The sequence below is a fragment of the Ailuropoda melanoleuca genome, chromosome 19 (assembly GCF_002007445.2).
Source record: "Ailuropoda melanoleuca isolate Jingjing chromosome 19, ASM200744v2, whole genome shotgun sequence".
Classification (NCBI taxonomy): Eukaryota; Metazoa; Chordata; class Mammalia; order Carnivora; family Ursidae; genus Ailuropoda; species Ailuropoda melanoleuca.
In genome coordinates, this window is record NC_048236.1 from 257739 (window position 1) to 280959 (window position 23221).

A 23221-nucleotide genomic window follows, 5' to 3' on the forward strand; every position below is an offset into this window, starting at 1 on the left:
TCGGAATCTGGGGATGTACTGTATGGTGATTAACATAATATAATAAAATAAAATTAAAAAAAAAAAAACATAAAAGGAGGGAGTTCAGAGTGTTTCCAGGCTGAGAAACCAGAATGTTTCCATGTGCCACTGTGCTGGGTTCCAAACTCCATGGGGACAGAAACTCTTTTGTTCAGGACCTCGCCTTATTTATTTATTCATCTGGCTGTTGATTCATATCCTTTAATATTCTTTTATAAATTGCAAATAATCTAGTAAGTAAAATATTTCTGAGTTCTCCAAGTTGCTCTAACAAATTGATGGAGCCCAAGGCGGGGATCATGGGCTCCCTATAGTAGGTGGGTCAGAAGCACAAGTGCTCCCCAATGGTGTCTAGACAGGGAGGGAGAGTCTTATGGAACTGAGCCCTCAATCTGTGGAATCTGATGCTATCTTTGGGTAGATAGTATCAGAATTGAGTTGAATTACAGGATACCCAGGTGGTGTCCAAGAACTGCTTGTTGGTGTGGAAAAACCACCCCTTCCCAAAACATACACACACACAGGAATTAGGTGAAGAATTCTAATGGGTGATCAGACCCTTTGTCTTCTGCTGTGACCTCAGCTGTGGCCTCTGCTGTGCATTGCCTCTTGGTTTCACCCATTAGGTGTCTTTTTTTTTAAGATTTATTTATTTATTTTAGAAAGAGAGAGCAAGGGGGGGCAGAAGGAGAGCGAGAATCTCAAGCAGACACCACCCTGAGTGTGGAGCCCCACATGGGGCTTGATCTCACGACCCTGAGATCATGGCCCCAGCCCAAACCTAGAGCTGGCCGCTTAACTGACTGAGCCACCCAGGCACCCCTCACTGGTTAGACTGCTGCAGGCTGTTCCTTCGTACATGTTCAGTTCTCAGTCTGCCTTCCTTCTGTCTGCCCTATAATTGCCCTGTAGCTCCCTTGCTCACCCATGAATAGGTTTTCAGGCCCACCTCATTTTGCAAACTCCAATAGATTTAAGTTGGTATTTTCTACCTCCACTGCTCTAAAGGGAAGGGGGTCCCATTTGTGGGCCACCCTCCCTGTTTCTTGTGTGATACAAGGAGAAGAGGCATTTAGACATTGACAGAACTCCTCCTTATTCCATTCTAAATGGCTTTGAAGCCCTTAGTCTTCAGCAAAGGAACTCTAGTTTTTGTTCCTGCTAGTAAGTTGTGACTTATTACCTGTGTGGTCTCATTCTACACACATATTTCCTTTTTTTTTCACTTAACATTTTATTTTAATTCCAGTGTAGATAACATACAGCATTATATTAGTTATAGGTGCACAATACAGTGATTCAACAGTTGCATATATTACTCTGTGCTCATCACGAGAGGCACTTAATCCCAATCACCTGTTTCCCCCATCCTCCCACCCACCTCCCCTCTGGTAACCATCAGTCTGTTCTCGACAGTTAAGAGCTTGTCCCTTGGTTTGGCTCTCTCTTTTGTTTTCTTAGCTCATTTATTTCTTAAATTCCACATATGAGTGAAATCATATGGTATTTGTCTTTCTCTGACTGACTTATTTCACTTTAGCATAATACGCTCTAGTTCCATCCATGTTGTTGCAAATGAAAGATTTCATTCTTGTTTATGGTTGAGCAATATTCGATTATATATACATATATATATATACATGCCACATCTTCTTTACCCATTCATCTATCAGTGGACACGTGGGCTGCTTCCATAGTTTGGCTACTGTAAATAATGCTGTAATAAACATAGGGGTGCATGTATCCCTTCAAATTAGCGTTTTTGTATTCTTTGGGTAAATACTCAGTAGTGTGATTCTTGGATCTTAGGGTAGTTCTATTTTTAATTTTTTGAGGAACCTCCATACCAGTGGCTATAACAGTTTGCATTCCCACCAACAGTGCGGAGAGCTCCTTTTCCTCCACGTCCTCACCAGCACCTGCTACTTCTTCAGTTTTTAATTTTAGTCATTCTGACTGGTGTGAGGTGGTATCTCATTGTAGTTTTTTTAATGTTTTTTTATTATATTATGTTAGTCACCATACAGTACATCCCTGCTTTTTGATGTAAAGTTCAATGATTCATTAGTTGCGTGTAACACCCAGTGCACCATGCGATACGTGCCCTCCTTACTACCCATCACCAGTCTATCCCATTCCCCCACCCCCTCCCCTCTGAAGCCCTCAGTTTGCTTCTCAGAGTCCATAGTCTCTCATGTTTCATTCCCCCTTCTGATTACCCCCCCTTTCTTTATCCCTTTCTTCTCCTACCGATCTTCCTAGTTCTTATGTTCCATAGATGAGAGAAATCATATGATAATTGTCTTTCTCTGCTTGACTTATTTCACTTAGCATTATCTGCTCCAGTGCCGTCCATGTTGCAGCAAATGTTGAGAACTCGTTCTTTCTGATAGCTGAGTAATATTCCATTGTATATACCATTGTAATTTTGATTTGTACTTCCCTGATGATGAGTGATGCTGAGCATCTTTTCATATCTGTTTGCCATCTGCAAGTCCTTTTGGAGAAATATCTGTTCACATCCTCTGTGCATTTTTAATCAGATTATTTGTGGGTTTTTGGTATTGAGTTGAATAAAGTTCTTTATATATTTTGGATGCTAATCCTTCATCAGATATGTCATTTGCAAATATGACATTCAGTAGATTGTCTTTTAGTTTTTTTGGTTGTTTCCTTTGCTATGCAGATTTTTATTTTGAAGTTGCCTGAATAGTGTATTTTTGCATTTATTTCTCTTGCCTCAGGAGATACATCTAGAAAGATGTTGGTATGGACAATGTCAGGGAGATTACTGCCTTTGCTCTCTTCTAGAATTTTTATGGTTTCAGGTCCTACATTAGGTCCTTAATCAATTTTGAATTTATTTTTGTATATGGTGTACAAAAGTGGTCCAGTTTCATTCTTTTGTATGTTACAGTCCAGTTTTCCCAACACTATTTGTTAAAGGGACTGTATTTTTCCCATTGCATATTCTTGCCTCCTTTGTCGAAGATTAATTGACCATATAACTGTAGGTTTATTTCTGGGCTTTCTGTTTTGTTCCATTGATCCATGTGTCTATCTTTGTGCCAAAACCATACTGTTTTGATTACTACAGCTTTGTAATATAACTTAAAGTCCAAGATTGTGACGTGTCCAGTTTTGTTTTTCTCTTTCAAGATTGCTTTAGCTGTTCAGGGTCTTTTGTGGTTACATACAAATTTTAGGATTGTTTGTTCTAGTTCTGTGAAAAATGTTGTTGGTATTTTGATAGGGATTCCTTGAAATCTGAAGATTGCTTTGGGTATTATAGAAATTTTAACAATATTTGTGATGGGTATTAAGGAGGACACACTTTGCATGGAGCACTGGGTGTTATACGCAAGTAATGAATCATGGAACTTTACATCAAAAACTAGGGATGTACTGTATGGTGACTAACATAAAAAAATATTTTTATAAAAAAAACAATATTTGTTCTCCCGATCCATGAACTTGCAATGATTTCCATTTCTTTGTGTCATCTGCAATTTCTTTCATCAGTGTTCTATAGTTTTTAGAGTATAGGTTTTTCACCCTTTTGTTTAAGTTTACTCCTAGGTATCTTATTATTTTTGGTGTAATTGTAAATGGGACTATTTTCTTAATTTCTCTTTCTACAGTTTCTTTATTAGTGTATAGGAATGCAATGGATTTCTATACATTGATTTTGTATCCTGTGACCTTACTGAATTCATTTATCAGTACTAGCAGGTTTTTGGTGGAGTCTTTAGGGTTTTCTTTTTTTTTTTTAAGATTGTATTTATTTATTTGACAGAGATAGAGACAGCCAGCGAGAGAGAGAACACAAGCAGGGGGAGTGGGAGAGGAAGAAGCAGGCTCATAGCAGAGGAGCCTGATGTGGGACTCGATCCCATAATACCGGGATCACGCCCTGAGCCGAAAGCACACACTCAACCACTGCGCCACCCAGGCGCCCCTAGGGTTTGCTATATAGAGTATCACGTCATCTACACATAGTGGAAATTTTACTTCTTCCTTACCAACTTGGGTGCCTTTTATTTCTTTTTGTTGTCTGATTTCTGCAGCTAGGACTTCCGTACTAAGTTGAATAAAAGTGGGGGGACTGGACACCCTTGTCTTGTTCCTGACCTTAGGGGAAAAGCTCTCAGTTTCCCCCTTTTAAGTATAATGTTAGCTCCGGGGTTTTTATATAAGGCCTTTATTATGTTGAGGTATGTTTCTATTCGCATACTTCTTGGCCTTCATGGGTATATTCTGAGGATTCAGGGGTAAAATGTACCTCTGATAATGCACTTGATTGACAAATGAGATTCTCTATCCATCCTGTGCTTTGGATCCCATCTCATCCAGTATTTCCCCAGGATACAACCTTTTGGTTAACTTGGTTTCTCTTTCCCAAATATGGTATTCTCACCACGGTGTCTTGTCTTCTCCTCAATCCATGGTTTTCAAACCCCTCCTCTGGGAATGTAGGAGAGGGCCACAGATGAAGAGAGAAACCCACGCATCTGATTGTAGAGGAGAGGAAGGCCCAGGGTGGGGAGAACAGGATGCTTCTGTAGTAAGAAGTCTGTCCAGGTCAGGCCAAAACTTTTATTATGGCCCAGGGCAAGAACAAGGGCAGAATTAGTGGTGGTGCCCTCTGTACCTCACAAATCGCCACAAGACAGCAACAGTGAAGAGCATTGGACTCTCCTCTTTATTTAAGGCAAATCCCAAGCCACTGGTAGAATGAGCATGTTGGCAGCTGTATCTTCTCTCCTGAGTGGGCAAAACACAAACCCAAGATTATTGGTGTAACAAGGGGAGCTGGCAGGGCTGAGAAGGTGGGACATGAGCCTTAGAAATAATCTGTGTTACAGATTCAACTCATGTCATTGCCCCTCCTTCCCTTCCCCTTCACATCGCTCCCCTGGAACAACTGCCAGAGGGATGTGGCTGGAGGTCAGAGGTCATTCTCATGGCTTCACTGCCCTAGGGTCCAAATGACCTCTGCGTGATGGCAAGCAGGACAGTGAAGACCAGGCTCTTGCTCAGGAGTCCACACAGCACAAGAATGACGATGTACCCCACGGAAACCCTGGGGGAAAGAAGAGATGTGAGCTGCTGTTAGCACCGGCCCACCTCACACCTGAGTGCTTACAGAAGCCCTTCACGCCCCTTCTCTTATCTGCTTAAGCCCTTCTAGCACCTGTCCCCATACTGACTGGCTCTGGGCCTTTAGTGTGTCCCATTGCCTAAAACTACTGACTGGAAATATATTTAGTAAAGAGCATAGAACCCATATGCAGAAGAGGCACCTGGGAGAAAGGGCAGGCTGCCTGGGCTCCTCTCCCTCACTGGGATGCAGCAGCGAGAGAAGACCCAGCAAGGAGGCCTGATTTCTAGTCCCAGCAGTATGGCCTACTTCCTGGGAGGGCCACCTCACTGCTCTGGCCTCTGTTTCCCCATCTATAACCAGAAGAATCCAATCCTTGCCCAAATCCCATCATGAAGTTTTACAGATTTTAGCGAAATAATTCTAAAAGTCCTGAAAAAGCATCAATGGATACCATAAGAAAGAGATATGCATGAGTGAGGAAGCATGGCCTGTCTAGCCTCAGTGGTATGGAAACAGATTACAGCATAGCTAATCCACATGATAAGACACAGGGTGAAAAGAGTAATAGGTGGCAGTGAAACAAAGAGAAGCCCAGATATTGACCTAATGTTACATCTGAATTTAGCCTCAGGAAATCGGCAGCCCAGGAGATAGGCAAGCATTGTTTCATAGATAGTCTTGTGGTATCTGGATCATAATATGAAGAAAAAGTCATCTTTTGTACAATTTATACACCATTTAGAAAAATGCACCTCCCCAAGATAGACTAAAGATTTAAATAAAATGGGGGGATAAAAAAAACTAGGGACATCACCAGGAAATAGAATCAAGCACATTAAGGAATACAGCAAAGCAATAATTTAAAAATCAACACATTTGACCATACAAAACTTAAAAGCAAATGGGCAAGATCTCGAAGGGAAAGATGGCAGAATGGCGATAGAAAGCGGCAGAGGCCCTTTATGCTGAAGTCCCCCCCACCCCCATCCCGGGCCCCGTCCTCCCTGTCTTCCATCTCCTCCATCACCTGGAACTACATGTCCTAGTGGCTGGTCGAGTTAAGTCCCTGACAGCTCCTGACCACTGTCATTTACAGTAGCACCCTCCGTGGCACCAGTTCGGCCCACGGTTCCAAGGTCCCAGCTCCGCTGGGCTAACTTGACCTTCAAGTTTCCCCTGTCCTCCCAGCCCTTTCACATTCTCATGAGCAGAGCTCCTGGAGTGTGTCCACTTTTGAGGGCCAGCACACACCCCTTTCTGAGGCTGTACACAGGCCACCAGACCATGGCCCCCACCCCAGTGCCTGGGAATTCATGTGCCCCTGGGCCACTCCTAACAGAGGACTGGAAATTTGAGAGTATAAATACTCCAGTTCCCCCAGCCTCTGATACAGACAAGTCCCAGAAAACCCCTGCAGGACTGAACCCTAAAGTTTCCCTCTGTGGGACTCAGCTTCCTTCTCTCCTGGTCTCACTTCCAGGATGGATTTACCTGGGATCACTTCCTACATTTACACAAGACTTTGCTCACTGCCCACTTCTTAGGAACCCACCTGAAGACAAGGAGATGATGGCTTCCTCTGAGGTGCCCCCAGCCTCATCCATGCCCAGATTGGAAGCTCACTTCTTCCATGACCTGGGCAAATAGCTCCCTGTACAAAACATTTCTTTTTCAAACAGCTCACTGGTTTCTGCTTCCCTGGCTGGATTCTGACTAATAAAATAGTTCATATTAGTTAGTAGATAAAGTTAATAGGAGAGGTGCAATGTCTATAGCAATGTGGGCCAAAATAGGTACTCTTGATTTTTCATGCTGGAAAATCAAAGTAACTTAAAAAGAAAAATGTTGATTCTCACTAGATCATTTATTTAGTTCACAAAGATTTAATAAGCACCTACTATGTCAGGCACTGTTGCCAGTGAAACAACTGTTGGGGGGGTGGGGGGAGCGCTGCATGGATAGCCCCTGTCTCTCCTGGAACTTCTTTTTTTTAATATTTTTTTATTATATTGTGTTAGTCACCATACAGTACATCCCTGGGTTTTGATGTAAAGTTCGATGATTCATTAGTTGCGTATAACTCCTGGAACTTCTAAACCACAACAAGAAAGAAATGAAAGCACGTGATAGTTCGCGTCCAATTTAGCAGAAGTATTTTCCAAATACTAAATCCTTGTAGGCAAAGGATCCCTGCAGTGACAACTGTTTCACTTATACATTAGGGATGACAACACACATTGTTTCCAACCTTTGAAGTCCATTTGGCAATATGTATATGGAGCAATATAAACATTCACATTCTCTTAAGGGAATTTCTTTCAAGTAAATAATTTAAAAGAAAAAAGATGTCTACGAAAATGTTCATCTCAAAGTTATCAATACTATAAAAAATTTAAACAATCTCAGTGTCTAAAGACAGGCAAGTCAAGATGTAAGTCATGGCTTTTTCATTGATAGAAAAGGAAGCATCTGTTGAAATTATAATCATGAAGTCTAGGTAGCAACATCAAAGAATAGTGGCAATGTTTATAATTAGAATTTCTGCTGTATTAAATATGTATGGACATAAATAAAGACTAGAAAGAGAATGTGGAGATCACACATGTTAGAGTAGTGGGAATATGGATGAATATTTCCATGTTAATTCAATATTTAATGATAAACACATTCAAAGATAAATCAACATTTAATAATAAACTGTAGAGGGGCGCCTGGGTGGCACAGCGGTTAAGCGTCTGCCTTCGGCTCAGGGCGTGATCCCGGCATTGTGGGATCGAGCCCCACGTCAGGCTCCTCTGCTATGAGCCTGCTTCTTCCTCTCCCACTCCCCCTGCTTTGTGTTTCCTCTCTCGCTGGCTGTCTCTGTCTCTGTCTCTGTCAAATAAATAAATAAAAAATCTTTAAAAAAAAAAAAAATAATAATAAACTGTAGAGAGGGATTCTTAGCTTTGCCTGCACATTAAGAAATCTCCTGAAGATCTCATAAAAAATGCTGAGAACAGCCCCATCTCCAGAAATCCTGATCTATTGGTCCATAGGACGGCACCTGCATCAGTATTAAACAAAAACCAAAGCAAACGCAAATGCTCCAGGTAACCCTAACACACAGCAGCCGCTGAAACGAGAGCCGTTGGACTAGGTTATCACTTCCAGCTCTGCATTGGCCAGCCTCCCTATATACAAGGAAGCAAGCCACAGAGCATTCGTGACTCACCCAAAGTCACACAGCCAGCCAATCTGACTGGCATTAGAATCAAGGGACCCTCACTCCACTACACTGTAAGGCTGGTGAGGTTGGCTGAGACCCACTGGAATTTGACAAAGGCGCCCTTTCCCTCTTCTTACTCCTCTAGTATGCAAGGAAACAGGGTGAACCAGGGAGAGGGGCAGCCTCACCAACAGCCCCCTCCCACTCCAGCACCACTCCCTTCTTCCCCAGGGAAGTTTCACCAGACTTAGTTGACTCAAGTCTGCTCCCGCCCTCCCCACTCCCCCATCCATCACTCCCAACATCTTCTCAAGCATATGGACTCAGAATGAAACCAGAAGGCCCAGAGACCTGAAACCATAGCTGGTGAAATCCGTCTCATTTGTGATGTTGACTCCAAAGCCAGGAGAGGAGATGTCAGCAGTTGATTTGGGTAGGAGTTGGGTCACAGTCCTGGGGCTGTTGAGGACTGTACTCTGGGCCTTGGTGGTGGTGGGAGGAAGGGTGGAAATCTGAGCCAAGTTCTGGGTAGGATTCTTGTCTGAGACTGTGCTGCCTAAAGGACCTGCAAGAAAGCACATTGCATAAATGGATGGATAAGTTGATAAGTGAATTTTTGGTGAGTGGGTGGGTGGATAAATGGGTAGAAGGATGGATAGAAGGAAGGCAGGGAGGCAGGATGGAAGGATGGTAGGATGGAAGGAAGGAAAGATGGATGGATAGGTGGCAGGATAAATGAAACTGAGGAGGGAAATGAACATGGTCACTCATGAAACAAGTTTTTGTTTTGCTAAGATTAAAGAATTAGTGTGAGATCAGCCTGGGTCAGAGGCAGGAAAAAGGAAAGAAGGAAGGAAAACAGAGAAGGAAAGAAAGAGCGAGAGAGAGAGAGAAGGAGGGAGGAAAGTGGGTAAGGAGGGAGAGGGGGGAAATGGAATTTTCAGGTGATTTCTGTCACTGGAAATGCCCTCACCTGCTATTCTTCACCAATCACCTTCTTCAAGAACAATTCCCCGATTACTCTACCTTGTACCATTCTCTGCCTTGCCATCACCTGAACCTGTAGCATATTGCTTTTCAAATTATCTTTTATTAATATGTTACATATGAGCCTTCTCTTCCTTAGGCTTAGGATTGCCCAGGTGCTAGAAACTTGAAACTTCCTCCTTTTCCTCTCCTTCCTTAATTTCTCCAATTAACGTCTACTGAGGTCCTACTATGTACCAGACACTACATTAGTTGTTAGGGATACAGAGATGAGAAAGGCACAGGTCCTTTTCTCAAGGTACTCACAGATGAGCATGGGAGGCAGATAAGTAAGCTGGCCACTACTACCCAGTGAGACAGCATCAACTGTGAGAGGGGACACAAAGTGAGCTCTGGAGCTTTGCTACCTGAAACACGAGCCATGGGTCAGCCTCAGCAGAGGTATCACCTGCGAGTAGATCAGAAATGCTGAATCTAGGTCCCACCCTAGGCCTATTGTAACAGAGGCTGCTTTTGAAATGAAATCCCCAGGTGGTTTGTGCCCCCACTAAAGTCTGAGAAGCATTGCTTTGGAAGCACACAGGAAGGCCATCAAATATACCCGGGGGAAGGACATAGTGGATCACAGAGGCTTCCCAAAGAAATGACTTCCATATGGAGACCTAAAGAATGAGACTGAATTATCCAAGTCTACCACTCATCTTTCACTGTACCCCACTTCCTACCATAGCACCCCAAATTAAGCTCTGCTACCCTAAGAGGAATCCCATGCATCGAGGCCTCTTCTTACTTTTGGACCAAATGTCTCTGAAGGACCTCAAATGAGAGACAAGGAGCTTCTGGGAGAGGCCAGGCTGCTAGGAATCCTGAGCCACAGCCCTGCTGGTGCTACCACCACCACCCCACCTGGCCTGGCTTTCCCCATCCCCTTACCCCTCTCCAGGTCACTCACCCTTAATCACCACCAGGCGGACAAGGGGGGACAGGATGACAGGGTCCTTGGGAGGGTGATAGATCACACACTGATACAGTCCTGAATCCTCCACTTGAAGGTTGGTCATTTGGACGTTCAGTATGGCCTCAGTGGGGATGTCTTCTAGGAAGTACCTGCCCATCTGGACTTGACTGGGATTCCCTGAAACACCCTGTGTGAAAGCAAGTGTCAGGGGCTCCCCTCTATCCATCAGCTTCTGCCAAGCTTTCCGGCTATTGGCGTACTTCCAGATGGTGAAGGGACATTGTACATTCAGGGTCTCCCCCGCTGCTAAAACATACTTTTCTTCATGTGGTTTAGTTGCAGCTTGGAGTTCTGTAAGCAGGGAATCGGAGTTAGACTCTGTGAAGAATAGTTTTCTTCTCTTTGGAAAAAAAGAGAGAAACTGCCTCTTCTTGTTCAACCGCTCATTTTTCAGATGAGATCCTCAAGGCCTCCAGAGAACATGCAACTTTCCCTGCAAGCCAGCACTAGAGCCCAGATATTTTTACTGTAAATAATTTTTCTTTTACTCCAAGAGCTAGACTGCATATGCTTTGTGCAAACTTTCATAAATGATTGTTTCTGAGAGGAAAAAAATTGCCTGATTGGAGGCAGAACATGGGACATACACCAAGACCATGAGTGACAGGGGTATGATGGAAGGGAAGATTATAGAGGACATACAGGGTGATGAGTGGATCTGAAGACATGATAGTAGCAGACAGTGATTCCTCCAAACAGCTAGGGAAACTTCATCTAAGTAGGGGAAAGAAATCAATTCTGGTCTGGTCCAAGGGAGCTTTGCCAATGGGAGGATCAAGCTGAGCGGAAGTGAGATCTAGATCTGTGTTTTTGGCTGGACACAACAGGGCTCCATAACTATCCACAGGGTCTACGGTTTATCCACTCAAGCCTGGGTTACTTTCTTCCATGGAACACCAAATAATGGGCGGGACAGTAATGTTGGGTCCAACTGTGGGTCAGGCACCACTACCCACAACCACTACTGCTGTTAATAATACTAGTGCACACATACACACATTTTAATCCTTGGACAGTAGCACTGAGAATGCCCATTGAAAAATGCCAACAGCTACCCCTTTAATGGAGTCCCTGGGCTATCATCACAGCCCACCAGTGGACTCCTGAGGATTTTGAAAATGAAACCAGGCCAATTCTTCTGGGACCAGACTGCAGTTTCCAAGGAAACCTAGATAGCAAGCTTCTTAGAAAGCCGTCTGAATTCCAGTCAGGAATTCCCCTCCAAGAGACAGGCGAGCCAAGACTGAGGGCTGTCTTAAGCCAAGTTTGGCTCACTCACTCACTCATTCATTCATTCATTCATTCATCAACCAATGGGTGAGAGTCTACTGTGTGCCAGGCACTGTGCTGGGCTCTGAGGAAGATACACACCTCCTCTGTCCACCCTCTGTATCATTAATGTAAAGGTTATAGATAAATTATTTGCCAGCTCCCTGGGCAAGGTAGATGCTATGGTCTGAATGTATGTGTCCCCCCCCCCCAAATTCATATGTTGAAATCCAAACCCCCAGGGTGATGGTATTAGGAGGTGAGGCCTTTGGGAGATGATTAGGTCATGACTGACCACACAAAAGGGATTAGTGCCCTTATAAAAGGGGACCTAGAGAGCTCCCTCACCCCCTCCACCCTGGGAGGACATAGTGAGAAGTCTGTGGTCCACAACCTGGAAGAGGGCCTTCACCAAAACCCAACCAAATTGGCAGCATGATATGAACTTCCAGCCTCCAGAATTGTGAGAAGTAAGTACCTGTTGCTTATAAGCCACCCGTCTGTGGTATTTTGCGATAGCAACCCAAGTAGACGAAGAGAGTGGGAGTTACGGGATCCTGAGATTGTGCACAACCTTGCCTATCTCTTGTGAAAAGAGACAGCAAGAACTCAGCACTGAAGTGCTATCTGTGCACCATTTCTTGTACCACTGCAAGAAAGGAATTCCAAATACCTTTTATTGCTAAGTGTTTTAAAGTCCTAGCTCATGTAATCTTCCTAACTTTATAATTTAAGCTCCATAAATTCTAAGGTTGATACTGCCATTATTCCTATTTCAGAGATAAGGAAATTGAGGCGCAGAAAGTTTATTTAATAACCCAGAAGTTATTAAGTGATTTGCCCAAAGTTCCACAATAGAAGGTGGTAGAATCAGGATTCAAGCCTGGATGGTCCGACCCCAGACTCAGCTCTAAACCCCAGAGTATGTTGCCCAAGGCAGTTGTCTGGTTGAGATGAGAGCAGTCCCAGCCCATGCCTGAATAGGTACCTAATGATTCTGCTCCTTAGGATACAGGAGCTACAGGGAGTTTTTAGGTTACCCCAAACCCACCCCCACAGGACACATTGAGATGTAGACCACTGGCTTTCTCTCACACAAGTACACAAGCATCAACCCTCCATCTTCTCCCAGTTCTGCTTTGGAAAAGCGTGAATATGACACAAGCGAATGAGAACCAAGCTCCTATCTGCCCATCTGGGTTATCACACCAGCTCCAAGCAGACTCAAAGTGCTATGTGTGTGCTGGCTCTGCAAGGCGAGTGTCTGTGATCTTGCTCAAAGTAGTTGCGTTCCTGGAAAGTCCCCTCTCTCTGTAATCTGTGTGTCTTTCCAAGTTAAACCCTTCTTTTCACTTGCTATTGACATTTCCCCTCTCTGGTTATTTTCTCAACTTATCATAAGGATCAGGAGGAGGAACAACCAAAGCCCCAAATGCTTCCATCTTTAGTCCAAGTGTGAGTTGCACAACAAGAGAAGTGAGGGTGTGGCGATGGGGGCAGACCTGCCAAGCTGGAGCAACAACACCCTCCAACGCCAGCAGACAATGGCGGTCTGCAGTCACAGCCCCAAGGATTGTGGGCACCAAGCCCCTTCTGTTCACTTCTGTCCTGCTATTCCTCAGCAATAGCGGATTTCCTGGCCCATAGTAGGCCTCTGGGAAATACTTTGAATGAACTGTGTCTTTGGGGGTTAATAGACAGTCACGTCAAAAGCACCATGATGGAATATAAGAAAACAAAACTTCAAACTCAAACAAAATTATTTCGGATCATGTCAAGTTTAGATTTACTCTAGCATTTTCCCACCCAGAGTTGTGCCTATCTTTGCCAATATCAAAACGCACAGATATCCTGTTTCCCTAATTCACCCCTTTTATTTCTGTTCTCAGGCCCTATATTGTCTCCTGATTCTGTTAATTTTGGGTAGAGAAACCCAGTCTGACAAGTCTAGTGATTGGCTCTCTGCTGGGTGGCCACACCCTCTGGAGCTTCTGAAGAGAAGGGAGACTTTCTCATGATGGGATCCCCAAGGTTCTGGGCAGAAGCCTCTCCTGATCATGCCTCTTCCCTCACTTTACCTGAGATAAAGAGCATCCAGAGCAGCCCCCGAAGCCTGGCATTCCTCATCCTTCATGTGCACCAACCCCAACTGCCGCTGGTGTGCCTGGGACACTCTAACCTAGAGGCTCCAAAAAGTTGCATAACAGGATATGAAGTCATTTCTGGGAGGTGCTGAGGCTAATGCTCTGTTTTCGTCACTGGTTGTCTTGGCTGCAGACGTCAAGGACAACACAGGAATCCAGAGATAGTGTTTGAGTGTCAGAATTCTTTGAATTCCAGTTTCCTGTTCTCTGGGGATAATGACAATTACCTTTTCAGCCAACCTCACAAAATTTTAATGAGAATAATACTTTTGTGTGAGCAAAAGTAAGGTGTCACTATTGTCAAGGGACTAGTGGGCCACCTTGCTCTCCTGAGGCCATCTCTCCATTCCCATCCAGTTCAGCGTAAGTAAGAGTGCCAGGTATATGGAGGGACAGGTTGGGATAATAATGCCTGACTTTTAGGGTTATTGTGAGGATGAAATAGGGGTTCCTATAAAAAGTGCTCAGTACTGTACCCAACATACAGGTTTTTTCTACATCCTGTCTCTATTCATTCCCACCCTTATTCCCTTGGCTTTTTCTGACCTGAGGCCTGCCCCCTCTTCACTGGGATGGCCCACACCTTGCCCTCAGCCTCCTGTCACAGACCTGGCCTTGGAGTTCATGGAAGTGAACTAATGATCTGAGAGGACATAGCCATCATTAAACAAGAATAGGGTTAGAAACAGCGTGATATAGGACAGGATAGTGATGAAAAAAGAAAAATTCAGCAGTTTCATATCAGAAGCAATACAATGCAGATCTGATGATGTGAAAAATCAATAACAGAAAAGATTCACTTCATAAATACTTCCAAATGTAAAATGAATATCGACATTTTGAAGAGCTCAGAAATATATAAGAAGGAAAGTCCTAGAAATCCAATAAATAATCTACCAATAAGAGATGTTCTTGAAGTATAACATGGAACAGTGGATCATAAATGAAGATAAAAGTATATATTTTAAAAAATACTTTCAGTACAGTATGGCAACTGATGAATGCCATATTGCATATTTAGAAGTTGCTAAGAGAAGAGATCTGAAAAGTTCTCATCACACACAAAAAAAATCTGTAACTATGCAGGTGACAGATGCTAACCAGTCTTACTGTGGTGATCATTTTGCAATGATACAAATATTGAATTACTGTGTTGCACACCTGAAACTAATATAATTATACCTCAATTTTAAAAAGAAAAAGACTTTCTTGATCTGAAAAGAAATCTGTAATTGAAGGTTGAAAATCCAACAGGGTCAAGGAAAAATTCATGAAGTGAGAACAAGGAAGTTTCCAGGTTAAAAAAAAATCATTTAAATTCAATTAGCCAATATATAGTACATCATTAGTTTCAGATGTAGTGTTCAATAATTTATCAGCAGGTGAAAAATTTTTAGTTTAAATAAAAATATTCCTTGCAAACTGGCGCAGTCACTCTGGAAAACAGTATGGAGTTTCCTCAATACGTTAAAAATACAATTACCCTACAATCCAGCAATTGCCCTACTAGGTATTTACCCAAAGGATACAAAAATGCTAATTCAAAGGGATACATGCACCCCGATGTTTATAGCAGCATAATCAATAATAGCCAAATTATGGAAAAAGCCCAAACGGACATCGACTGATTGACTGACGAATGGATAAAGAAGAAGTGATATATATGTGATGGAATATTACTCAGCCATAAAAAAAGAATGAAATCTTGCCATTTGCAGTGACGTGGATGGAACTAGAGTGTATTATGCTAAGCAAAATAAGTGGGTCAGAGAAAGACAAATATCACATGATTTCACTCGTGTGGAATTTAAGAAACAAAACAGATGAACACAAAGGAAAAGAGAGAAAGAGAGAGGCAAACCAGAAAACAGACTCTTAGCTATAGGGAGCAAATTGAGGGTTACCTGAGGGGCAGTGGGTAGGGGATGGGGTAAATGGGTGAAGGGTATTAAGGAGGGCACTTGTTGTGACGAGCACTGGGTGTTGTGTGTAAATGATGAATCACAAAATTCTACACCTGAAACTAATATTACACTCTATGTTAACTAACTGGAATTCAAATAAAAACTTGGAAAATTAATTAATTAATTAATTTTAAAAAGATTCCTACTGCTAAACAAATAGGAAGAAAAACCACCTTGATTCCTTCAAAAGAATTGAAATGAGCAGGACTCACATTTCTTCTCTAAGCAACAAATGCTAAGAGGCAGTGGGATGATGTGTAAAGAACATTATGACTAGAATTTTACACCCACACTGATTGCTATTCAAGTCTAAAAACAACCAAGAGGTACGATTATGTCTGCAAATTTAAAAAGAAATTCTCAAGTTAACTTTGACTTTTTAAGCTAAAACTGTGGAATGTAGCAATTTCTAAAATATATATAGTAGTAGAGACTTTGAAATCATATTATTACACCATGCAGAGATTATTATAGTTAAGGTTTTACTAAAGTTCCTTCTATGTTCTATAAATATCAGAACCCAGGCTTCAAACTGTGCTTGGATTGAAATCTGCCAGACCCACTGTTTGTTTTACTCCTTCGGCCCACAAGGAGGAAAAGTAGAGAAGTTCTGAAATTTTCTGACTCAGAGAGAAGGCTACGTGATTTTTTATAGGGATGAGTCAGGTTAGCAGTACATTTAACAAATCCCTCTTCTTACAACAAATTCTACACTTAAATGAATAACACAACACTTTCTAATTTTTTATGTCTTTGCATACTTTGTTTTGAGAGTCAATGTCCTGGAAGATTAAGGGAGAACTTTTTTTTTTTCTGTATTAGTTTTTGCTTCTTGTACTTTGAGGCTCTGTTGTTTGGTGTGTATACATTTCGGATCATTAAATCTTCTGGGTGGATTGATGTTTCTATCATTATATTGTGTCTGTCTGTAGATATTTTCTTTGTTCCGAAGTCCACCTTAATCAGATATTAATATAGCCACTCATGCTTTTTAAAAAGTTAATGTTGGGGGCACCTGGGTGGTTCAGTCAGTTGAACATCCTACTCTTAATTTCAGCTCAGGTCATGATCTCAGGGTCGTAGGATGGAGCACCATGTCAGGCTCTGCACTCAGTGGGAAGTTTGCTTGAGAATTCTCTCTTCCCCTCTCTCCCTCTGCCCCTCCCCCCCTCGCAAATGACTGAATAATCTTAAAAAAAAAACTTAATGTTGGCATGGTATCTTTTTTCCATTCTTTTTCTCTCAGCTTACCTAATTATTTCCTTTGAAGGGAGTTTCTTGTCAGCAGTATCTAGTCATATTGTGCTCTTTTATCCACTCTCTCATTCTCTGTCTTCTGATAGGCATATTTCAACAATTTAAATTTAGGGTAATTATAGATATGTTAGCACTTGGTCTACCATTTTATTACTTGCTTTCTATTTCTTTCCTGTTGGTTCTCATTCTTCTGTTTTCCTTTTGGGAACTTATAATTTAACAACCCAAGAAGGATTTCTAACTAACCCTGACTATCACAGGAAGTGGATTCTTCCTTCAAACCATCCTAACTCGAGGTGACCGTGAGTGCGTTTAAATAAGAAGAAAGTCTTTCTCCACCTGTCCTGTCTGCTTTGTGAACTTAAGGTAAACAAAATGTAAATATCCTCTACTCCCTTATCCCTTAATTTTCTGAGGAATTGGAGGACCCGTGCCCTATCTTAAATTCTCAAACTAGTTTTCCCATCAAGCTACTGTCTCTTAAGGCTTCTTATTAAATCATCGTGAGACTTGTGACTTAGAGTTTCTTTTCATTTCATTGAGGCTGAGTCAAAAGTTCTACTTTCACACTTAATCCTTTGTGGCCAGAGCACCAGGAGGGTTTATTTTTAAGGTACCATGAGCCTTTTTGTATTTACTTGTCAAACATTATTTTCAGTGTTATCATGAAAGCCTGTACACATATTATTCTGGTTGTTTTTTGTTTCCTTCGGTAAAGTCACTGGCCCAAGTCAGAATGTCCCAATCGTAGTGATGGCGTAAGGTAGCAGTTTCTTTCTTAATACGGATTGGTTAAGCACATATCTGTTCTAACCAGCTGGAATATATGTGTGACATTTTTTTAACAGTGAGGTTATGCAGGTCTTCCTTTCTGTCTCAAAAGAGGGTCCCACAGGTCTAGGACACAGATCTCTGAGATCTGGTGCTCGTGTCTCTGTGAAGGCTCAATGAGGCTTTTACTGGGAGTGGAAAAAGCTTTAAACTGATACCAACTACAGCTGCTGGAACCACGGCCTTGCCCTGATGAAATGCAAGCTGCGCGACACTCAAAGGAATGATGCAACGATCCTGTCCCTCTCCTCTAGTCCCCCAGTCTGCCTCCAGCCCCCTTATTGACAGAGGACAAAAGGGAACCAGCAGGCAAAGAAGTCTGGTTTCAGAATCTTAGACCAAAAAGGTTTTTTTTAAAGATTTTATTTATTTATTTGACAGAGATAGAGACAGCCAGCGAGAGAGGGAACACAAGCAGGGGGAGTGGGAGAGGAAGAAGCAGGCTCATAGCAGAGGAGCCTGATGTGGGGCTCGATCCCATAACGCCAGGATCACGCCCTGAGCCGAAGGTAGATGCTTAACCGCTGTGCCACCCAGGCGCCCCAGGGAAGAGAAAGTTTTAATCAGAGAGATGGTAGCTGAATAACCAGCTCACTCACAATCAATAAATGAGGCTGCCCTAGTCATGGGATGGGAATCTTTTATGTGTCTTGATGACAGTGACTTTGAACATGGAACAACCTTTGGAAGTGGAAACACTTCTACCCACTCTGAAAACATACATACAATTAAATGTCAACCATATTTTTTAAATATGGGCAAAAAACTATCAACCTATATGTAACACTTATTACTTTGTAAAGAAAAACACATTCTATTCCTTTTTAAATACAATTAGATACTCATAGCTTTTTGAGACTCAATTTGTCTTAATAGATTGGCTGCTATTTCATGTTTGATGCTCACATAGTGACAGTTTGGCCACTGGGGGGCCTTTAAGCTGGCTTTTGTGCCTTTCACCACCACACAGAATACCAAATATGTCATCGCTTGACAGCAACAAGATGCCACAGGCTTATCTTAAGTTCTCCCTTCCAAACATAGAATCAGACACCCTTCAAGAAGCCAAGAAGGCTTGAAGAGGAGAACAGTATTGGAAACCAATTTTTGGGACCAAGTGAGGACCATTAGCTGTTTCTCATGAGTATTATTATTACTGAGGTAACCCTGCTTCAAGCCACTTCAGAGGAAGAGACAGAAAATACTTTAAAAAAAATAAAGGTTAATAATTTTTAAACTTCCCATAAAGAAAATCTCAGGACCAGATGACTTCACTGGTGAATTCTACCAACCATTTAAAGAAGAGTTAATTCCAATCTTTCACAAACTCTTCCAAAATGTAGAGAGGAAGGGACACTTCTCAACTAATTCTATGAGGTCAGTACTACCGTGATACCAAAACCAGACAAAGGCATTACAAGAAAAGTATAACCAATATCTCTTATGAATATAGACACAAATACCCTCAACAAAACACAACCAAACTGAATACAACAACATATAAAAAAGAATTATACAACATGACCAAGCAGAATTTATTCCAGGAATGCAAGGTTGGTTCAACATGTGAAAATCAATTAATATTAATATTCTATATTAATAGAATAAAAGAGAAAAAACACATGGTCATCTCAACAGTTGCAGAAAAAGGATTTGGTAAGATCCAGCATTTTTTTCATGTTAAAAAAAAAGAAACCCTCAATAAATTAGGATAAGAAAAGAATTTCCTCAAATTGCCAAAGGCACTTATGAAAAACCCATGACTAATATCATATTTAATGGTGAAAGACTGAAGCTTTCTCCTTAAGGTCAGGAATAAGAGAAGGATGCTTCTCTTGCCAAGTTTATTCTATTGTACTAGAAATTGTAGCCAGGGCAATTTAGCAAGAGAATAAATAAAAGACATTCAGATTAGAAAAAATGAAGTAAAACTCTCTCTGTTCACAGATGACCTGATCTTTTACATAGAGAATTCCAAGGAATTAAAACACACACACACACACACACACATACATATACACACACAAAACCAAACAAAAATAAATATCACTAATAAATGATTTCAGCAAAGCAGCAGGACACAAGATCATTATACAAAACTCAGTAATATTTCTACACACTAGCAATGAATGATCTGAAAATGAAATTAAGACAACAATCCTTTTACAATAACATCCAAAAGTATAAATACTTAGGAATAAATTTAACAAAAGAAAGGCAAGACTTGTACACTGAAAACTAAAAAACATTGCTGAAAAAAAAATTTTAATCTGAATAAATGGAAAGACATCCTTGTTCATAGATTGGAAGACTTAATATTATTAAAATGACAGTATTCCCCAAATTTATCTACGATTAAATGCAATCCCTATCAAAATTCCAACTTCATTTTCTTCAGAAATTAACAGCAATTCATAAATAACGTACGTATAAATCAATGCAATAAAGTTGATGGTGTAGATGTAAAGCCAGACATCTATCATCAGGTGATTTTCAACAAGAGTGACAAGACCATTCAAAAGGGAAAGGATAGTCTTTCAACAATTGGTTTGTAACAACTGTATGTCAACATGCAAAAGAACCAATTTGAACCCCTGCTTCACACCATACACAAAACTCAAAATAGATCGAAGGTGTAAATGTGAGAGCCAAAGCTATAAAACTCTTGAAGAAAACAAAGGAATACGGGGTGCCTGCGTGGCTCAGTCGTTAAGCGTCTGCCTTCGGCTCAGGGCGTGATCCCGGCATTCTGGGATCGAGCCCCACATCGGGTTCCTCGGCTGGGAGCCTGCTTCTTCCTCTCCCACTCCCCCTGCTTGTGTTCCCTCTCTCGCTGGCTGTGGCTGTGTTCCCTCTCTCTGTCAAATAAATAAATAAAATCTTAAAAAAAAAAGAAAAAGAAAACAAAGGAATAAATCTTTATGACCTTGGGTTGGGCAGTGATTTCTTAGATATGACACCTAAACACAAGCAACCGAAGGAAAAAAATAGATAAACTGACCTTCATCAAAATTAAAAACTTTTGTACTGCAAAATTATACCATCATCAAAGTGAAAGAACAATCCACAGAATGGGAGCAAATACTTGCAAATCATATATCTGGTAAGGATCTAGTATCCAACAATAAAAGACAAATAATCTAATTTTATAGTGGGCAAATTTCTCCAAAGAAGATAAAACAAATATCCAATATGCATTTTTCTAGGATCACTTGCATTCAGTGATGTCCTGGTAAATATGTGATAACCAGCTCTCTGAAAAGTGACTTAATTTGTAGCAAGCCAATTTCTGGGGTATAAATACTTTCATAAGGATTGAGGTCAAGCTCCCAACACGATGTCAGTGAATGTGGAGTTGGAAAGAGATGCTTGCAATCAGCTTCCATGAGCCAGTGCAAGCTGGTTCCACTATATAATATATAACATATATGCATGTAAAAAATTATGTAATAATTACATGTAACTATAATAAGTGTCATATAATTATAATGTATACTTATATTAAGAATTATAATAATTCTTAATTCTGTTTTAGTTATATAAACTCTGATGCCCATTGTTCATTTTCCTTGAGGAGTTTAGTGCCTTATCAGGTGACATTTTATACTTGGTGGTTTTTGCTACTAGTTCTTATTCTGTTTTAGCATTTTACTACTGCAGGATAATGAAATTGACTCTCCAAGTGTAGGTCATGAGTCAAGTGGGAAAAAGTGAACAGTTCCAACTATAAGCTTTTCATTTAGCTGTAGTAGGTCTGCCATCAATTGCTCAGTGCATGGTTTTCTGTACATATTAGTAAGTGGAGTCTCCATTGAAGAAATTCACTTTGCACAGACTGTCCATAACAATAGAAATTCTAGTAATACAATTAAAATATAATGTCAATTTATAAATGAACTTCTAAAATTATTGGTTGTTAAGCCTGACACAGCTGCAATCGTCATCAAGATTAATGGCAAGGACCAAACTAAACAAGACAGAAAATAGAATATATTATCTTCAAATGCACTTTTAGATGTATCCAAATCAACTTGAACTTTACTTTCTGTCATTTTCTATTGAATCTTGAGATAAAAGCATATTAATTAGATTTGCCTCTTTCATGAACTTTTTTCTTGCTTTTTAAAAACATTTTCTTAATCTTAAAACATGTCATATATTGTTAATGTTAAGTTAAGATTAATGTTAAGACTATTCACAAATGCTCTGTCTCTCCTCTTTCTGGCACATTGTGGGATTGCAGTGCCCTGTAGGCATCGAAGCAAGTATGGCCGCGTGATTTGCTTTGGCCAATGAATAATGAGCAAAAGTACATATCGGTTGGAATGAGGTTCTAAGAGTCAGCACAGAATTCATATTTCCTCTTCCTCTAAAGTGGTTGTAGAAACTTCTATCAGCCAGGTCTCTATTGTGGATAATGTCCACTTTAGATTTGTTACCTTTTTCATTTTGGGTTTTAGAAAAAGCAGCATGTTCTATATTTTGATAAGTACACGCAGGTATAGAACTCGTGGCAGCTGTATGAGGACTGTACTTGTTCTTCTTAGTTCTTAGCCTAAATATCTGGGCATTTATTTCAAATGGTATTTGTCCAGAGTGTCCTCCCTTTTACTATGATCTTCATGCTGCACCAGGAAACAGTAAAGAAGCGCTTCTGTTCTACCTTCAGAAATAGATTAGGGCGAGTATCCGGTAACTATAGGGGTAATTTCATATGATAAATAAAAGGGAGAATACAGACAAGAACAAGTTTTTGAGACTTTATCTAAAATCTCAGTTGTTTATGCCCTTGGTCAAAAGTACATATATGTGTGTATGTCCGTGTGTATGTGTATTACATATATATGTGTGTGTATGTATATATATATATAAAATATATATTAGGTCTTTAATTTAGGCTCAGTCCCTAATATATACTGGTATTATTTTTTTTACCATAATCCACTTTAATTTTGAACTTCAGTTTTCTTAAAAATATTTAGATAGAAATATTCATGTTCCCAGTATTGAGTTAGTCCAAAATTTATTAATAAGAAAATATGACTAGATTATTATTAACAATCAATTCAATTATGTGAAGAATTATTATAGAAATACTATGTTTTTAAAACTTTACCAAAAGGTCCAAGTAGAATGAAGGCACTGGTCCACACAATTTTCAATTTTATGTGGATAAAAGAACCAATTTATATAGACACCAGTTATTTATACAGTACCAGTCTGATAATGGCAACTTTAAACTTTGTTTATAAAATAATTTTGTCAGAAACCCTTAGCCAAGTAAGTTTTAGGGGGGAAAAATATCTTTCATTCCACAGTAACTGCAATATGATCAAATAAAAGAAACACCAACTCATTTGTTTTAAAGAAAAATGTTTGAAAAATTGGTTTAAAATTTTCTAAACTCCCATTTTTGGG

At 40.7% G+C, this 23221-nt stretch overlaps 1 protein-coding gene across 9 annotated transcripts in view; it reads right to left on the bottom strand.

Moving 5' to 3' along the window:
* Positions 1 to 13815, bottom strand: part of TREM1 (triggering receptor expressed on myeloid cells 1) — a 23136-nt gene extending 9321 nt beyond the window's left edge. For 2 of the 9 annotated variants that reach the window (XM_034647932.1, XM_034647933.1), the window contains exons 1-3: positions 13686 to 13815; positions 10273 to 10629; positions 8685 to 8898 (exon numbers count right to left, since the gene is read on the bottom strand). In XM_034647932.1, the coding sequence (XP_034503823.1) occupies positions 8685 to 8898; positions 10273 to 10629; positions 13686 to 13734 (620 nt within the window). In that variant the 5' untranslated portion in view covers positions 13735 to 13815. Of the gene's footprint in view, positions 1 to 4698; positions 6839 to 8684; positions 8899 to 10272; positions 10630 to 13685 lie in introns of those variants that run through there. The other 7 variants (XR_004622041.1, XM_019794425.2, XM_019794421.2 and 4 more) reach the window with 7 other exon arrangements.
* Positions 13816 to 23221: the final 9406 nt, after the last annotated feature.